Genomic DNA, 18,170 nt, shown 5'->3' on the forward strand with positions numbered 1-18,170 from the left:
TGACGCACCGAAGGTCAAAATACATGCAAAAATCACTAAAGTGACTCGGACTTTCAACAAACTGAAACGAGGACAACTTCTTGGTTCCCTCCATGAGTTCGCAGGATCGGCCATTTGGGGAAACAACTAAAGTTGAAGTTGCTTTTATAGTAGAAACGGCTTCATCTTAGGGGAGCCTATGGAATTAACGTACAGTCAATCAATGTGTTGAGAGAACGTGTTTTCCAGCCTCAACTGTACCAGAGTCTGCAAATGGACCAAGAATGTATTGTCGCACTTAGATGTATAGATCCTCGAAATGACTTGTGTCAATCATGGCTCATCTCGAGAATAATATTCTTACACAAGCTTTTCAGTCAACGTATTTCAGTGCTCGTCTTAACACTGGCAGGGCGGCACTTAGGCTCGCCATAGGTGATATGTACTTCCTGAAGGTCCAGCGAACGTTGGGGCTCTCCGCTAAAAGAGCATGATAATTAAGTTTCACCCTTGGTCTGCCCCGTCTTTGAATCGAGATGGAAATAGATACTTGAGTTAGTTCTTCGTGATTAGAGCAATTGGTGATCCTTTATCGCCTGTTGTCAGCCCTGGGTTTACCATGGGTGCCCGATGTGCGGTGAAGCGTCACATTACGTTTCGCACGGCCATGTCAAAGAAGGAGAGTCTATCTAGAGTATGAACCAAGTTCTCTACAATTTGCGTCTTGTTTGAGTGATGAATACATTAGAAAGCAATATACAAATACCCCCTCGCTTTAGTATAGTTCTGGAAAGGCATCACTGGATTCCGTAGGATTCTTGGAAAGAGTTCCTCAACATGCACAACAACAACCAGAACAGCCACCAGACTCATGACTACACTGCCATCAACGTCCGATTGAGTAGCTTCCATATTTTGGAATAGTTTCTCTCATCTTGTACATGTCCAGCTTGACAACAGTGTGGTCCCTAGCGGCTATAGAAGTTTGAAGCATTCTGATTAGACTACACTATAAACATACAAGGTATTCCCTCCGAGAAACGCCCTGCTTGATAAAGCCTTTTCCTTAGATATTAAACTTTCGAAATATAATTATAACAATGAATATCCCTCTTAGAAAGCCTTCTCCAGAACCTCAGGGCCCACAGACTGCAGAAGCATGTCTAACGTAGCCTGCCATGAAGGCTCCATGAACTTCGACATGATCGTCACTCGCTTCGCCGCCTTGTCAACACCCTCCTTCTCTCTCAGAACATCCGCTCTTTCAGCGTCAAGCTGCCCAAGCCTCTTAGTAACAAGCGCAATCTCATGATCGGTCTTGTATATTCCAGCGATGGTCTTGTCGAGCTGGCTTTTGACAATAACATATACCTCCTTGTGCTCGAGAATAGTCTGCTTCCGCTTGTTAATGAAGGTGCGCAGCTCAGCATCCCCGGGGTTCTGCTGGTAAACTTCCTCAAGACCTCTTAGCGTTGTGTTTTCGTTGGCTGTGGAATTCTCAACGTCTTTCAGAGCGTCCTGGGCTTTCTTTTGGTCGTTTGTGTAATCATTCTTTTTCTGGAAAAGGCTGCTCTGAACGGTAGATAGCTTACGTTGCTCGTCGTTGATGTCGGCCAATAGCTCTTCGAACTTGCGCAGAACTGGCTTTATGGCATCGGAAGCATGTTTCAAGTTTTCCTTGAATTCATCTCCAGACGGCTGCAAATGGTTAGATTGAGAAAAATCAAAAGGCAGGGTTCTTACCAAAACTGCGTCCCAATTGATTGCTCTAGACACTTGAGACTGACGATGCGGTACAGCATTAGATGACCTTTGCCTCTTTGCTCCAGATCGTGAAGTGTTCGATGTAGTATTACTCGCATATGATGTTGTTGGTGATGATTCAGCCGGGCGCTTATTGCCCCGAGATGGAGCCAGGTGATGAGGCGTCGATTGCTGACTGCTCGCCAATTGGTTGTAAGCACCTTGAGGAGCCACTGGATTAGATGCCGATGACCAGTTGCCCGATTGTTGCTGAGGAGTCAGAGAGGTAGCACTGGTGCGGGGTGACGCCAATGGCTGAGAGCTTGCTTGTGTGCGGGGAGTTGCGGAGCCCTGAGAATTTGAAGCGGAGGTTGAAGCCGATGGCTGACTGTTGGATCGTTGGAGTTGTGATACACTTTTAGTACCAGGGATCGGAGGAAGAGGCACTGCTGTATGTGATTGTGGGCGAGGTTTCACAAAGTTCTGGATTGTGTTTGCTGGAGAGGCAGTTGGTGTAGGTTGTTGAGGAGGGCGCATATCGCCCTGGGAAGTTGCAGGTTTGGGCACCGGTACTTGAGAACTTGGTGTTTGTTGCTGTGAACCCGGTGGACTCCTAACAGCGAGAGTCGCGGATGTGTACTCTGCGGAGCCAATGCTTTGTTGAACAGAACTCCTGGGTAAATCTGAAACCAGTCGAGATGGCTGTTGAATACTGCGCCGCGGGCGAGTTGAGGCTGCTGATACAGAGTTGGGCGTTGATGTTCCGTGATCAGGTCCAGATTGACCGTTTAGCTGTACGGGCTCTGGACTGTCGTTCGGCATGAACTCATCACCACCTGGATCCACAACTGTTTCCTCATCTGACTCGTCGTCTTCGATCTCGACGACTTCTTTGGCTGGTGAACGGCGTCTTTCTCGGGGTGTACTCTGTTTCTTTGGCGCTGCCCAGTCGAGATCATTCTCATCCTCCAGCTCCTCCACTTCTTCCTCTTCCTCGTCCTGTTCTTCAGCTTCATCCTCTTGAATTTGCTCAGGTTCCTCGACTTGTTCTTCAGCCTCCACCTCTTCATTTTCATCCTCCTCTTCTTCATTTTCATCGTCTTCTTCATCAGTATCATCTTCCATTTGGTCCTCGGGCAAACCCAAAGCTACAATTTCATCAACGGGTTCCGAGTCTGCGTCAGTCGCGTCACTGTAGTCCATCTCATCGTCGCTCTGCCCATTGACTGTTGCTGCAGACTCATTTGGATTCGTATGCTTGGTATCAATCCCCATACCACGAAGCCATTTCCGGACTTTGAGGATATCGGATTTGCGAAGCTGGGGGTACTTTGTGCGTGGATGGTGGTTCGCATGACCTTTCAGTCTGCGACGCACCTCCTCAATATCGACTCTGTTGGACACCACGAGCGACACCAGCGCCGAGAGACCTTCGATGAGTCGAATCCCCCACATGTCAGGAACAAAGCCTTTGCAGAGTTCGTTTGGCCACATTCCGCTGAGCTGATGAATGCGCGACGCTGCGTGATAAGCCCGATAAGATGGATATTCTGGTGATGATTGACCTTTGACGCCTGGCGGCGGTCGACCGCGATGACGCGTGGATGACTTCCTTGGCGTCATGAGAAATGATGAAAAATTTGAATAAGTTGATGGTTGTTGTGAGCGTGCTTGAAACTGAAGGTGCTCAAGATGAGCTGATGTGATTGATTATTGAAAGGGTGGTGATGTGTTTGCGACGCATGAGGTAAACGGTAAACACGGTCCAACTCCGTCACGTGTTTTGGCGTGGCACCCGAATGGCTAAGCCAAGGGGGCGGAAAAATAAATTCCAGCTCCGGCGTAATACAACAAGCAAACTCGGCCAGACGTGAACGCGGTCTTGTTTCATCTCTGGGCCAATGAATAAGGGAAAAAAGGAAACAAGGCGTGGCGTTTATTGAATGTTTCCGAATCAGAGGATGTTAGACTTGAAGATGCCCGTCGGGCTACAGTGGTTTGTGAGATGAATGGTGAAGCCTTGAATCATTAGGATGCCAAGCATTGGCGAGTAAGGCAGCCAAATCTCACCAGGAATGACTTGGAATGTTTACTATATCTAGTATCGGGAGTTCCAACTACGCCTTGACTTGTTTATCAACCAAGAGACGCGATATGCAAGATCCTTTGATCCTAAATTTGCAGGTCCCACATATCCCACCTAAACCATGAAACTTGTCTGGTTTGTGTTCAGAAGACTATGGAGCGAATACCTAATCATTTATTAGTCCTGCTCTACTTCTTTCAACGCGATACATTTTTTTTTGCTTGCTTCATTGGATTTCATGTTAGCACCGGCTCTATCTATATCGAAATTGCCTGGCGACTTTTCCTACATGCAGTCTTTCTCATATTCGTCTTGAAATCTAAAAATGCCGCCCAAAGAATGTCGTATCATAATCATTCACAGAGTATGTTCCGGAGCTTATACAACATTTTTTTCTGGCTTCAATCCAGGCGGCTCAATTCGGGAACATTTTACAACCCGCTTTCTCAACGGGTTCTCCAATTCCGGATGTCATGCTGTCGGACTTTGTTCATTGACTAGGACACGGTGGAGACCTAGGCTAAGATTTGATCATACGACGCAGAGACGTGATATCTACCATCCAGTATAATAATGTAACATATACGGCATGTGCTCTACCAAGACTTTTCGATGGCAGTATTGGTTTGCACAGGTAATTTATATTGAAAAACTAAAGCAGAATCTCATCTAACGATTAGAAAGCGACTTAAGCCACATGTAACAATGCGACAGGTTTAGTATAGAATCAGATTGATGAGAATTCATTATCGCTGAGAGTGTTACTATTCAACACAATAAATGAGTCTTCGAGTTTGGTTCCTTGGACGTTCGAATGTGGAAGGAATTCAGGTCACAGAGATATCTTTGAGCTCCCAAACATATACTTTGGCGCGCAGCCCATGCTGGAGGGGATCCTCTGCATCTTTCTATAGTGGTTCTCACTCCCACTCTTGTGCTTTCTTGGCAAACAAAATAAATCAACAAATAGGAAGACCTAAATGTCTCTTCAGAGTGATTATTCTTTCGCGCTGAGTCAATCCAAGAGCCGTATGGTTCACTGTTGATAGTGCTAGATTGGTGGGGAACTGAGAGTTCTTTCGCCCGTGAACCGAGTTTCGATCGAGCTTCCAGAACCTATCAAATGCAAACTTACGACTGATGGTTACTTTTCTAATTGGTTCTATTGCATGGAAACACTTATCGGCGATGCGGGCTGGGACTAAATGGTTTAACTAGCAGATGTGCAGCCACAGTTGAGCGATGTTTCCGTTCAGATCTAGTTATGAGGTGCGCGCCCTTCTTTTTCTCTTTTAGGATCTACGATAAGACTTTAAAACAGATGACACCACAAGACCGCAGTATCCCGCTGCTTTGAAATACGTTACTCTAAGGATCCGGCGTAGCCGTCCCACCACAAAACTTTACACGTCTCACTATCAAACAAGGGCCTCCCTGTACCACCGATTTTAGCGGGCATTAGCAATCAACCCAAGAGAACTCCAAATGTAAAATTGCACATTTTCATATACATGCACATTCTCTCGTTAGGAACACTTCGCAGCTCAACTGCCGACTGAACCGAACCCCCCCGGTTCTTGGTTGTTCCCCGGGCCTCGCCGACCATCATTAAGAGCCACGCCCGGTTAGCTCAATCGGTAGAGCGTGAGACTCTTACGAGTACGCGATCTCAAGGTTGCGGGTTCGACCCCCGCATCGGGCTGTTCCTATATTACGATTGCGAGCGAATGCGAGGCTTTCTTTTTTACATTTTGTTACAAGTAGTTTTGTGTTGTACTTTGGCTCTGTAAGCCATACGGCTTTCACGCTGAGAGCTAGATACGTATATGGTCACTGCAATTCAGATAGCTCTGTAGTGGGACTAAATAACATGTTGAGAATCGAAAGTCTATTTGTCTAACAGCCTTCGGAAGGTGGCTGCAATAGGTAATTATATACAGCGAAGCCCTAATTGCGAATCAGGTTGCCTGCTATAATGAAATGTGTCTAAAAATGGTCCTTAGCTCTTGGCCACTGCTCCTTCGAGCCATTGACCTTGACTGTCTCCGGAGATGAGTAAAATTAGTCTGAGTCTGAAATCCTCAGCTGCACGTCATCCACCCAGGCCACGTAACCGTTACTGCACTTTGCCCTGATGACAACCCGAATAGCATTGCTACCGTCCAAAGCAGTCTGTGTCAAAGAAAACTCGCCCGAAAGAGCAGTAAAGCCACTAGAGATCTGGGCACCAGAAACACTAATCCTCAGTCCAAACGAATCATTGAGGTCGTTGTTGTCAATGAATGCCTCGAAAGCAGTGCAAGAAGATCCAGAGCTGACCTTGGCGTAGAGAGAAAGACTGTAAGGCTGATTTGCGACGAGGGATGACTTGCTGAGAACTTGGAAGGTGTTTGACCAGTCGCTAGCCTGAGAGCCCATCTTGAGAGAGTAAGAGCCTGCATGGACTGTTGAGGTGTCGATGTTGGCGTAGGCGCCGGTACCAAAGTTGGACCACGGAGCAACGCTGCCGCTTTCAAAGTCACCGTTGATAAGGATAGTAGGTGTCTCAACAGGTGCAGCCGAGGTAGTAGAGGCCGCTTCCGTGGTAGAAGTGAAGGCAGAAGTCTCCGTAGTAGAAACAACCACGATTGAAGTTGACTCAGCTGCACTAGATGTCGCTGTCTCACTCTCGGTGATGATGATATCCGTGACGTAGCTCGACTCAGTTGAGGTCAGCTCAGTGGTGAAAGTGGCGTCACTAGCAGTGGAAGTGGCAGTCTCAGAAGAGAAGGTTGATGTAGCCTGGATTTCAGTGGTGGAAGAAATCGGCTTGCAGGGGCTAGCCTCAGACCCAATAATGATGGAGAGGGCCGCCAACGCAGCGAAAAGTCTTTGCGATGCCATCTTAGAATGAGTGAATAAGATAGTCGCTGTAACGAACGTGATGATCCAAAAGAAAAGGAATGAGAAAATGCAGACAAAGGTCGAGGACTGACAGAAACGGTCTCGCAGCGCTCAAGTGTTTAGTGCTTGCGCTGTCACTATGGGGCGTTTAAAATTACATGGGCGCTAACGTCTGATGAAAATCGATAGTTCGCTGATAAATGTTGACAATCTGTTGCGCCAAGCCAATAGACCACTCTTGATGTGGTATAGTGATTACTGTATGCCAGCTCACGCGTGGTTTCTTATCTTATCCGGAGAAAAAGGAACACTTGGGGAAGAGGATTAATATTACCATGACGAATCATCTCCGTGTTCGAGGCCTCGGCTGACTGCTGACAATGCACCAAATGCTGTCGTGAATCTGGGCACAGTTCCGAAGGAGTCATCGAATGAATCACTTCTCTAAAAAACAATACTTGAGCAGTGACAAGTTAGGTTTTGTTTATATGTTCATGCAATCTAATTCTATAACTTGTTCCGTCTGCATGTGTCACTAACTCTTAGGTTTCAGAGTCATTGAATAGTGAGGAATGCCGAGAATCGATACAACACGAATGTCCTCGAAGCCTGCAGCCACATACAATGGCCGCCCTGCCTCGGTAGCTACTAAATAGCAATCTTTTCCTTCCTCAGCTGCGTGATCAAGACCCCACTGTAACAGCATCTTTCCGATACCGCGCCTCTGATTACCTGGGCTGACACCGATGTAGTCGAGATCTAGGCGGTCAGTCACCGTAACCGAGAAAGTGAAGTGGGAAACGTACGCCAAACACCAGCTATGCCTTGTTCTCCCAAGGTATCGACAGCATCTTGATTTACAGTCTTTTTCATCTCATTGTAGGCCTCCTTGTCGAGTGCTGTGCATTGTATCTCCTTGCTGGGCCCTGAGTCACCGCCAGTGGTAGGAGGGGCATCCCAAAGCGAGAAGCCAACAACTTGGTCATCTCCTACCTTTTCATCATCGATGGCTACAACGAGATGAGACTCTGAGGATGCTAGACTTGATGCTTTGCGTGCAAAACGCCAGTCATACGCTGCTTCGCCATCAGGGAGATCTGTAGGTTGTAGATGAGGGGGAAATAAGCGTCGTGACAGAGCATCTGTGTTTGGGTGGAATGCCGAAGTTGCGATACGAGCTATGGTAGGAAGATGCTCTTCTGAAGCTTCAATCAAGCGTATTGTCATGGTTTCGGCGTAATACAAAGCTGAGATGTTCTCTGATGGATGAACAGTGAGAAGCAGGTGAAGCCAGCAATGGCGGAGCAGAGATCCACTAAAGTTGCGCCCTAGATGACATGACATTGGCGCCCTTTTCGCCCCACGACGATGGTTCTGCTGCCACTGAACCCTGTAGACTCGCAAAAGGATCCAATACATATTTGCGTGCTTTCCTCAACATATCGTAGCAGAAATTGTCTCTTGTGGATACTTGTGATGGTTTTGCATTTATAGCTGACATCGATGATAACGAGGGCAGAGAACCTTATCGATCCCACTGATCTTTGTATTTCGCCGAACCAATTTCTTTTGTATTACAGACTTATACAGGCATCAACATCTAAATATGATAGTACGACTATACTGTCTGTGTCGGCTTTTTCTTCGATTTATTTCCGCCCTGGAATGCCGATATACTCGTCTGGGTTCCGTACATTGAGATCCTGGTGGGTACTTTCGGTCCAGTACCGACACCTCCATGACCCTCGAATGCAGCCAAAGTTGATCCAGTAAGTCCGTCAATTCCTTGGTCCTGAAGACAGATGGTGCTGTCTCCCTCATTCGATCTCGGGAGCCAGTTCTTTATACCGACCAGCAAGGGCTTAAAGGTCGGAAGGCAAGCACAAGTTATTCCAGACACGATCTCTGCCATGGACCATAAAGCTGCTGTAACGTTCCACCATGTAATATCTGCAACAGGGTCAAGCCACTGCACGCGGAGAATAGCGATCGCGAGAGTACTGAAGAACACATTAGCAAATGATATGGAAACGCAGAGGTAATACTTACAGTGTTCCTAGGCCGAAAATACCAGTGAGGTAAATTTTCTGAGATCGCGGAAGCTGGAGCTTCCAGACAATCGGCAGAGGCATGACGATGATGGCGAAGTCAGTGATGATGTGCACGATACCACTGATGAGCCACATAGTAGGCTGGGCAAGGAGGCAGCGTCCCTTGACACCCGAATCCCAGAAAGATTGGATTGGGATGCAAAAGAAAAATACTCCGATTCCTTGGTAGGTACCCCAGAGGACAATGAAACCAAGTGCACCCAAGTATAGCCATCTCATGTTGGAGACGGACATGATTCGGTAATAGTGAATTAGGAACGTCAACTTGATGGCAAAGAGCGCGTAGGTGTAGAATATGATTGATATCCAGAAGCACTACAGACTAAGTGTCAGGGGAATCTCGATATGGGTAGGGATCTGGCCCACGTACTCGGAGGTAAAGGGTTATTTGTTGAGGGGATAATGTATAGATATGTCGGCCCAGTCCATAATTCGTCACTGCGATTGTATTTTAGCTGGTGTTATCGATATAGAAAAGAGAACTTTACTGGCGACGATTGACGATCCACACCCTAAGATACAAGCCTAAAGTAAACGGTGTCAGAAATCCTTCATCTCGGAATATCTCGTCGTGACGTACCAGAGCTACCACGGTAGTCACATCGTCAAGCCCCAGCATCTGTCTCTCCCGCCGACACCATAGTCGTAGCCCAACCATGACAACCGACAGAGCCATCAAAAAAATCGTTACTCCAATCACGACTCCGGACCGAGACTCGCTCGCCTTGGCTGCCATCTCTTCGGCAGTCATATTCATGGGGTTGTGGATATCGACGCAGTGGCCGAGCGAAATGCAACGTCACGATGAACCAACGTTGGTTCCAGGGCCAGGGGACGGGGTTCATCCTCCTGTTATTTCCCAGTAGGTCGGAGGATAATCGAACCGTCATTCCCATATTGTCGCTCCTACGTCCGTGCTGACATGTTTAGGGTTGGTGGTGGCAGACACTGGAATGTGGCTATCCCAGCTTCGTGGATGAATTCGGGTTTAAGCAACGCCTATATCCTAGAGACCTATCAGATGAGTCCATCTCGACGCCTCATGGCTGATTAGATTGTACTGGACCTGCCGCCTTGTCCAAACACAGATAAATGTTCCCGTCATCAGGAAATGACGGGCGTTACGATGGGAATAAATCCAAGAAACATTGTTTAGAAAAGGTTGTTCGGATTCCAATTAATAAGTCTAGTTCACGTATGATTCATCCGGAATGATGCTCCATATTCAGTGGCCCCAGGCGCATCATTTAGTTTCCGCAAAAGTCGCAACATTGATGCCAATGTTCTGCAGCAATTTTGACGGCTGGCTCGAACTATCGTCTCAAGAGTAAGCTTTATCCCCAAATGCTTATTTAACTTTCGATGCTCGGCTTTCTGGTGTATCCCCCTGATCTTGCTAGAATGTATGATGAAACGCCGATCTCCTTAATATTGGCAAGCCTCAACACACTAGACGAACTGCAAGATCTTGTCGAGAAGAATCACGAAATATTGTTCTTCGCCTGGTTAGGGGTATCTACTTTTCGAAAGGCCACAGATCATCGAGTCAGAACGTTCTGAAGCGAATCAATCTTGTCGGCGGAGCCAGGCCTGCCATATTCGCATCATCTTTCAAAGCTGTATCAACTCAATAAATTATTCATGTCAGCCCAATGTGGTACTTGGATGTCTCATTAATATGATTAGCTGATAAATAGAAGTGTGAATGACTTTGGATTGCCTCCAGCATTCTGAACGCTTGCATCTTACAGCTAGATGCAACCAATATTCTGAGTGTCAATTGCCGAACCTCGCCTCCACTGAAATTGGGCTGCGTTGACTACAGTTTTGGGATAAAGAAGCGACATAACTAAGCCTTGTTATGACCTTGAGAGTGCATAGCTATGCTATGAGCAAGCAAATCTGTCTCTCACCAATTACGGCCTGCGAATGAAACTTCGTTCTGGAATTTTATTGGCAAGACATTCTTCATACATGTAATTTTAGTTTAGCTGAGACTTAACTTCAACACTGTTTCCATTGGTAAGAGATTTCTATTCATCGGAGGACGAAAGTCTTTCATTGTAATTCTATGTTAGCAAAACACGACCGATGCGCTATGACTGCGAAAACAAATTGTTTCTGTCACCTGCACATATTTGCAAGTGCTTAAACAATCAATATCACATTACACCGCTGGTCCATAACAGCAGTGGCGTATTTTGTCTTACATTCAGCTGCGCCTGAATCAATACGTGGTCCAAATGCAGAAGCGTAGTCGATAATCCTAACGCATTACAGAAACTCTTGCTAACGTGGTGAAAGCGTGGTATGCATAGCAGCGTCACTGCCTGTGTAGCTTGTACTGGATTTTCTCTTCCACTAGTGTATTGTATGTTGTATAAGTACTTGGGGTCCTGCACGACCTGAGACATGGTAACAAGCTGAATACGATGTGTGATATTTACCCCTCACTTATACTGCTTACAGCACATTCTGCATTCTGCATGAGAAACTATCGTAATTTTCTGCAGGATGGAATGTGATAGCAACGGCAGAGATGTCGGGCCGTTCCTAGTCTATAGCGCTGTGTCTCTGTACAAGAAGGACGAGGTCCTCACCTCTGATCGTGAGCCTTGGCTCTGGCTGTCATGACCAGGTGAAACTCCGTAAGCGAGAACAGCGACACTGAGACTGAACATTTTATATCATTTTAGGCATAATGGCTTACTCAAACTCAAACTCAGACGTCTTCGATGTCGTGGTCATCGGCGGAGGACCTGTTGGTCTGGCCGCAGGATACGAAGTGGCCAAAGCTGGAAGCAAGGTGATGATTCTTGAACAGAATAATTTCTTCAACCAAGCCGGTAGTTCTGGTGATCTGGCCCGCATGTTTCGAACTATGTGAGTTTATCGCAGAAGAAATCCGGAGGACCCGGCTGATAGAATAGGTACACTGAGGAGTTCATGGCCAAGCTCGCGATTGAGGCTATGAAGCATTGGGATGCTCTTGAGAAGGATGCTGGAGTGTCGCTTCGTTGGATGGGAGGTCTCTTGAACTTTGGTGATAAGGACATGGGTGGCGATACTCCAGAAGGTAAGACACTTGTACGCCTAAGAGGCTGTACTGACGGTGATAGGATCACTTCTGGGGCCCAAGGCAAACTTGGACAAGTTTGGAATGTCCTATAAAGAACGTATGTATGCTCACTCCCATTCTCTCTTTCTATTCTGACCAAGACAGTTACTGCTGAACAGATCGAGGAGCAGTATCCCTTCAAGAACCTTGATCGCAAATGGATCGGACTCTTCGCCCCTGATAACGGTGTCATCAACGTCCAACTCCTTCTCCGCACCCTGTACGGTCTCGCCAAGGACTACGGCGCCCAGGCAAAGCAGCACACGCAGGTCAAGCAGCTTCGCCCTCTAGACAGTGATAAATCCATATGGGAAGTCCACGCGATGGTCCATGACAAAGAGGTCAAGTATTTGACAAAGAAGATCATTATTACCAGTGGAGCGTACGTCAATCATGTCCTAAAGCCGAGCTTCAGCATTGGTCTGAGATTGGAAATTTGGGAAATGGTTGCTACCTACTTCAACACCAATCCTGGACCAAACGGCACTATCTTCCCTAGTAAGTGTACCTTCATGCTGTAACTCATATGACTAACACTGGGTGAGGCATGTGGTTCCAATTCGGGCCATCGGTGAACGGCAGATCCCAACTCTTCTACGGCTTCCCAGCCTTGCCATGGGGCCCACCGAATGTTGTGAGAATTGCAGTGGATGCTGCTACTCGAACAATCGACGACCCGAGTCAACGTCAGGCCAATGTCTTTGATCCAAGAGACATTCAAGACACTCAGGATTTCGTAAGAGATCATGTCGTCGGCGTTGACGCTACCGTTCCGGCCTCGACTGTTAGTTGTCTCCAGACCAATGTTTTCGGTAAGACCACGGCACCACTGCCTATATGTACATGCTAACATAAGTAGATAACATGTTTGTGCTGGATTTCTTGCCAGAGAAGTATCTCCAAGGCGGTGCGGAGAAGAGTATTGCTATTTTCACGGCTGGTTGGGCTATGAAGTTTGTGCCTACTCTGGGCAAAGCACTTGCTGAGATGGCGTTGACTGGGAAGTCTGACTACAAGCTGGATGAGTTCTCCATCACTCGTCCTGCTCCGGAAGGAAAGGGGATTATCGTCGAGGATCCTGTGTCCATCAATACGTCTGCAAAGAAGGGGGCAACTCTTTCTCTGTCTCGTAGCGATTGCACACAGTCTCAGGGGTCTTCATGCCGCTCTAACTGAAGCATTACTTAGCGTACTTCAGGCTCGTACAGTTCTGCAATACGAATGCTAGTGTTTTTGACAACCCCGATTCTTCGGGCTACTCTTCCGAAGTCCATTGCTAAGTCGCTATTTCGTAGCTGAATTGGGAATAGCACGAACTTGAGACGAAAGCGACAGAATTGTCAAAGGCCCGATTGGCCACATTCCAAAAAGGGTCCAGTCCGCTTCGGAGGGGTTCATGCGGGGTACTTTTGGTGTAGCAAGTGAGCTCTTTTCGATATCGGACTTGATGACCGAGAATTTAATCTCCCTCTTAAAAATAATCTTCAATCTTACGGCTTGAAACTGTTTCTCTTAAAATACTCAATTCAAAGTCTCAAAATGGGCGGCAACAACAACACAGTGGGTGCTTACTACGCACCAAAGGGCGGCCTGCCCCCACAAACCCAAATCCTCACCGACCGGGCTATGTTCACCGAGTCCTACGCCGTCATCCCCAAAGGCTGCTTCAGCGACATCGTCACCAGCTTTCTTCCATTCTGGGAGCAGACACGGCTATGGGTTATTGCTCGCCCACTTTCGGGCTTCGCTGAGACATTCTCTCAGTACATCATGGAGGTTCAACCAGGCGGTGGCAGTGACCGTGCCGAGATGGATGACACTGCTGAGGGTGTCTTGTTCGTTGTCGAGGGTGAAATCACCGTCACGCTAGCTGGCGAACCTCACACTCTTTCATCGGGAGGTTATGCCTTCCTCCCTCCCAAGAGCGGCTGGACGCTGCGCAACAACTCCAGCGAACCAGCTCGCTTCCACTGGGTCCGCAAAGCCTACGAATCAGTGCCTGGTCTTGATGCACCAGAGGCCTTCTTCGCCAATGAGAAGGATATTGAGCCTAGAGAAATGCCCGATACAAATGGAGCGTGGGCAACAACACGCTTTGTTGACCCTACGGATGTTCGACACGACATGCATGTCAACATTGTGACTTTCCAGCCTGGTGGTATCATTCCGTTCGCTGAGACACATGTGATGGAGCACGGTCTCTATGTTCTTGAGGGAAAGGCTGTTTACCGACTGAACCAGGATTGGGTCGAGGTTGAAGCTGGTGATTTTATGTGGTTGCGGGCCTTTTGTCCTCAGGCGTGCTATGCTGGTGGACCTGGCAAGTTCAGGTACTTATTATACAAGGATGTGAACCGACACGCGAAGCTATCTAGGTAGATCAAACAATAATCAAGGCAGCTGAAATCACGTTACCATTTTATGACATGCTCTAAGCGATTGAAGGAGTCAACCTTTTCACTGCCTTCGGTTACCAACTCGCTGTCGTGGGTTATCGCAACACAATACTGTGCGGCCAACAAGAGATTCTCCAGCCTATGGCTTGCAGCAAATTGTTGTGGACATAGGCCGTCTCGAGGCCGTAGCTAATACATGCGACCAAAGGTAGTGGAAAATACGGGATCCCGTCAAGTTCTTTCATTCCACAACAGTGTCGCAGCTTTCCAGGGTCGCAGCCTCTGATCTCGGAGACACGAGTCCTCATTTTTTGGAGAGCTTGCTGCATGCCAGCGACCAATCAGAGCCATATATATTTTCACTATCAAGATCTATGCAAGGTAATAGCAAAAAAGTTTCAAAACTCACTTAATCTTTTTTTTATATTCATTTTCAAATAGTATTACTATACATTAAGAAGGCTGCGTTTTAATTTCAATTCGAATTACTTTTTAAAAGCTCTGGACTATTGGTTAGATCTTTGAGGCTGTTAGGAGCACTAACTAGACCGGAATTCAAGAGCCGCACTTTATCCGCCGCAACGACCAACTGGGGCCGATTGAGCTCCGTACCGTTTTCAATGAGACGGAGCCGGTCTTCGGGCCCCACTACCGTTTGCCCTCACTACACCCGGTAAAACTGAGCTTGCACGCCCCGGAATTCGCGGGCGCTTAGCCACAATACACCCCTCCATAGCTGTTTGAACCTGGCATGAGACTTAAATTTAACACCAAATAAAACACAACCTCGATTTCTAGGACTCTAATTATAATTCTTGGAATTTTGCCTCTTTCAGACATGGTCATCACCTGATCAACTCCTTTTTCAAACGCCGCTCCCTCTGTTCTCCTAGCTCAATATTTACCACTTTTTGTCAATTTAATATGCCCATCCGACAAGTTCGCAATGTCTCAACCCTCAGCCCAACCAAGCCATAGCATCCACAAACCATCTGGAAAGAGCAAGTCTCGAATCCACCAAGTCAACAAGGATATTATTCAAGAAATTCGAAATAAAAACCTCAATACAACCTTATATTTGACGGAGATCGTATCGAATAAAGTCAAAAGTTTGCGTCGCAGGGTTTGGGATGATTGGGTAGAGTAAGTTCCCCAAAGGCACACTCAAAGACTTGGTCTCACACTCAGAATAGATATATCAAGTCCTCAGATCTCGACAGTGACAAGATTTGGAAAGAGTTTTGCGAGGGATCCACGGAATCCATTCAAGAATTCCGTGGCTTCCTTGAGTACTATATCGTCACATCGACAAAGCTTGTGCCTTGTCTCGGCCCAGAAGAATATGAAGAGGAAAGAACTGTGAAGAGCGCCGGGACTATACAGGATGTTTGGTGTGCATTGGTTCATGTGGCTGATGAAAAGATCCTGGCAAATATCCGTCAGCAATTTCCAGCTCATAAACAACTCTACATGCTTAAATATCGTACTGATGCTGGTGGTCGTGGGCATGGGCCAGCGGCGGACGTTGGCAAAGTAAGACCTCCTCAATGCCGATTTGTTGCTTCTGACTTACTAAAATCTCTGTCATTTAGCTCATCCCGGGACTAGCCATAATACACAACCTCAGCCGTACCCAGTTGTTTGATAAGAAAGAGATGACTTTACAAGACCTGCTGATGGTCCTCAGAACCGTCTGGCAGCGAGCCAGTTATATAACCTGTCAGCCTAACCAGAGACTATCATTCTCTGCCATGTTGATAATGGGAGGAATTGGTGGGTGGCGATATGAAAGTCTGAAGAAACTGACGTACCGCGATATCGAACTCGGTTGGCTTAGGGATCCCCAAAACCCTCAAAAGGCGCGATGTGTTGCCACCGTCCGTATACACCATGTCAAAAGGAAGACGGATGCAATTGAGAGAGACCAGACGTCCAGGTATGATGGATCACAAAAGACTGGTTAGAACGCCTACTGAAATTTTCATTAGCTTTACATTTGGTATTACTCTCGTTCCATTCAAGCCTGTTTGTCTCTTGACTCATATTGTCGCTATGGCGTTCTTCAGGAACGCATTCTCGACCAAATTTACTACTCCAGAGGACATCTTGTTTCCCAAGCCTGATAGTGAGGTCGACTATGTGCCTCTATCATGGAAGGATGATATTAAAGATGAACCTGTTTTTAAGCTCGGTTACAATTTGTACTGGAAATTGTGGCATCGTGTACTCCTGGTGGGTGGGCTCCGTGAAAACCCAAGGCCGTACTCAGTTCGTGTTGGTGCCGGGAATCGCTTGGATGGTGTTTTGACATCAGCTCTCCGAGGTTATGTTTTTGGCAATACAGATGCCGTGTTCCGCAAAAGTTACCTCCCGGCAGACATGCGGGATGACCTCATGGGTATAGCATACGGCGAAGTTTCGGGAAAGAATGAGGCAACAGTCTCATTCCTTCACCAGACATTTACAAAACGGGACCAATCGGCACCGGTGTATATTACAGAGGAAGAGTACCAGTCCTTCGAGAACCGGAGGGATATCAAGGAATGGCGCCAACAGCGACTGTCTCTTCCTTGCAGCAGCACTGAATCAAAGGCTTTATTGGGAAGGATTCAGCACGTGAAAAATGTCCTCGAGAGGAAATTGCTCGAACAGAGACGAAAAGAGTACTTCGAAAAGGCTGACCAGCTTCGCAGCCTTGGACAGTCAACGTCACATTTACATCAAACTACGATGGTTTCCCCACGCTTCAGACAAAATCAGTCAAGTAGTAAGGCTGCTGAACAGCTGGCGCCTTACTTCATTGCGGAAGATAGCAATTATACTATTGCCAGCAAAATTGTTAGATATCTACGACAGGCTCCAAACAATAACGACACTCCTGACAACGACACTGCTGATAACTACATCGCTGATAACGACATCGCTGATAACGACACTACCGACGGCGAATCTACCGATACGGAGGCTAAATCAGACCAGGACCGCTCCATATGCCTTCTTTGCTTCAAGGACTTTTCATCTAGAAATAGTCTTTCGGCGCATGTTCAGAATGTCCATTTGAACGACCTCGAGAGCCCTATTCATTGCCTCGAGTGTAAACACCAAGGCCAAGAGAAAAGTGTTCCTGCTGGCTTCCCAGCCTGGAGCAGTCACACCGAGAGATACCACGGCGCCAAAAACTCGCCTATCCAAGCAAAAAGACCGGCTCTATGTTTACTGTGCAACAAGACTCTCACAATTGCAGGATTCAGTATCCACCTCAACAAAGCGCATGGCAGTAAATTCGCGGCTAAATTCCAGTGTCCTGCATGCCTCCATCATTCTCTCCATGAAACCATTGACGGTAAGGATGACTGGATATCTCATGTGAGGGCTAAGCATATTGGGTGTCGTATCGGCGGGGCAGTCTTGATTGGCGTGTCAAATACGCCAGCTGAAAGAGATGACAACGGCAGTTGCATGATAGGCATGAAACGAAAGTTAGAAGGCAAGGAGGAGACTGTCCAGAAGAGACTGAGAACTAATGGTAGTATATTCGGCGTCGACCGCGGTATTGAAGAAGAAGAGTTCTGGTGTACTGGACGCGATGAGGACTATCTTGATGATATTCAAGGTTTCTACTGATTGGAGATGTTAAAGGTCTTAGCTCAGCTATTTAAAGTTTTATCTGGAGCCAGGGCGACTTGGTCGTCTCATATGCCTGTGTTGAATATATGCCTCTAAGTTCTCAAATATGACTGCCAAGCCTSGCACCCCTTGTTCAACAGTCTTAGGGCCTGGCGTCTGTGGCGAGGCTCGTTTTCTAAGCAGTTATGGCTCTCCCAAGTACGGCAATTGATTTCCATACTGCCACC

At 47.1% G+C, this 18,170-nt stretch overlaps 7 protein-coding genes and 1 non-coding gene across 8 annotated transcripts; 4 read left to right on the forward strand and 4 right to left on the reverse strand.

Annotated features, from left to right (window-relative positions):
- Window positions 1-1,092: 1,092 nt before the first annotated feature.
- FMAN_11716 (uncharacterized protein) lies at window positions 1,093-3,345 on the reverse strand (the record flags this gene model as incomplete). The annotated part of the gene is made up of 2 exons (XM_041834565.1): window positions 1,093-1,677; window positions 1,723-3,345. The coding sequence occupies 2 exons, from the start codon at window positions 3,343-3,345 to the stop codon at window positions 1,093-1,095; spliced, it is 2,208 nt and encodes a 735-aa protein (XP_041684816.1).
- Window positions 3,346-5,427: 2,082 nt separating this feature from the next.
- Window positions 5,428-5,510, forward strand: tRNA. Its single transcript is given in 2 exon segments — window positions 5,428-5,464; window positions 5,475-5,510. It is a non-coding gene; the product is annotated as a tRNA-Lys (tRNA).
- Window positions 5,511-5,869: 359 nt separating this feature from the next.
- Window positions 5,870-6,691, reverse strand: FMAN_11717 (uncharacterized protein; the record flags this gene model as incomplete). The annotated part of the gene is made up of 1 exon (XM_041834566.1): window positions 5,870-6,691. One exon carries the CDS (start codon window positions 6,689-6,691, stop codon window positions 5,870-5,872), a length of 822 nt encoding a protein of 273 aa, XP_041684817.1.
- Window positions 6,692-7,226: 535 nt separating this feature from the next.
- On the reverse strand, window positions 7,227-7,918 carry FMAN_11718 (uncharacterized protein; the record flags this gene model as incomplete). The annotated part of the gene is made up of 2 exons (XM_041834567.1): window positions 7,227-7,450; window positions 7,498-7,918. 2 exons carry the CDS (start codon window positions 7,916-7,918, stop codon window positions 7,227-7,229), a joined length of 645 nt encoding a protein of 214 aa, XP_041684818.1.
- Window positions 7,919-8,309: 391 nt separating this feature from the next.
- On the reverse strand, window positions 8,310-9,559 carry FMAN_11719 (uncharacterized protein; the record flags this gene model as incomplete). Its single annotated transcript, XM_041834568.1, has 5 exons — window positions 8,310-8,691; window positions 8,741-9,117; window positions 9,173-9,240; window positions 9,291-9,327; window positions 9,383-9,559. 5 exons carry the CDS (start codon window positions 9,557-9,559, stop codon window positions 8,310-8,312), a joined length of 1,041 nt encoding a protein of 346 aa, XP_041684819.1.
- A 1,944-nt stretch (window positions 9,560-11,503) lies between these two features.
- FMAN_11720 (uncharacterized protein) lies at window positions 11,504-13,200 on the forward strand (the record flags this gene model as incomplete). Its single annotated transcript, XM_041834569.1, has 7 exons — window positions 11,504-11,685; window positions 11,733-11,878; window positions 11,922-11,978; window positions 12,026-12,418; window positions 12,466-12,732; window positions 12,780-13,049; window positions 13,109-13,200. 7 exons carry the CDS (start codon window positions 11,504-11,506, stop codon window positions 13,198-13,200), a joined length of 1,407 nt encoding a protein of 468 aa, XP_041684820.1.
- A 259-nt stretch (window positions 13,201-13,459) lies between these two features.
- On the forward strand, window positions 13,460-14,299 carry FMAN_11721 (uncharacterized protein; the record flags this gene model as incomplete). Its single annotated transcript, XM_041834570.1, has 1 exon — window positions 13,460-14,299. One exon carries the CDS (start codon window positions 13,460-13,462, stop codon window positions 14,297-14,299), a length of 840 nt encoding a protein of 279 aa, XP_041684821.1.
- A 963-nt stretch (window positions 14,300-15,262) lies between these two features.
- Window positions 15,263-17,940, forward strand: FMAN_11722 (uncharacterized protein; the record flags this gene model as incomplete). Its single annotated transcript, XM_041834571.1, has 4 exons — window positions 15,263-15,459; window positions 15,510-15,849; window positions 15,909-16,252; window positions 16,305-17,940. 4 exons carry the CDS (start codon window positions 15,263-15,265, stop codon window positions 17,938-17,940), a joined length of 2,517 nt encoding a protein of 838 aa, XP_041684822.1.
- Window positions 17,941-18,170: the final 230 nt, after the last annotated feature.

The sequence above is a fragment of the Fusarium mangiferae genome (genome assembly GCF_900044065.1).
Source record: "Fusarium mangiferae strain MRC7560 genome assembly, contig: FMAN_scaffold008, whole genome shotgun sequence".
Taxonomy (NCBI): Eukaryota; Fungi; Ascomycota; class Sordariomycetes; order Hypocreales; family Nectriaceae; genus Fusarium; species Fusarium mangiferae.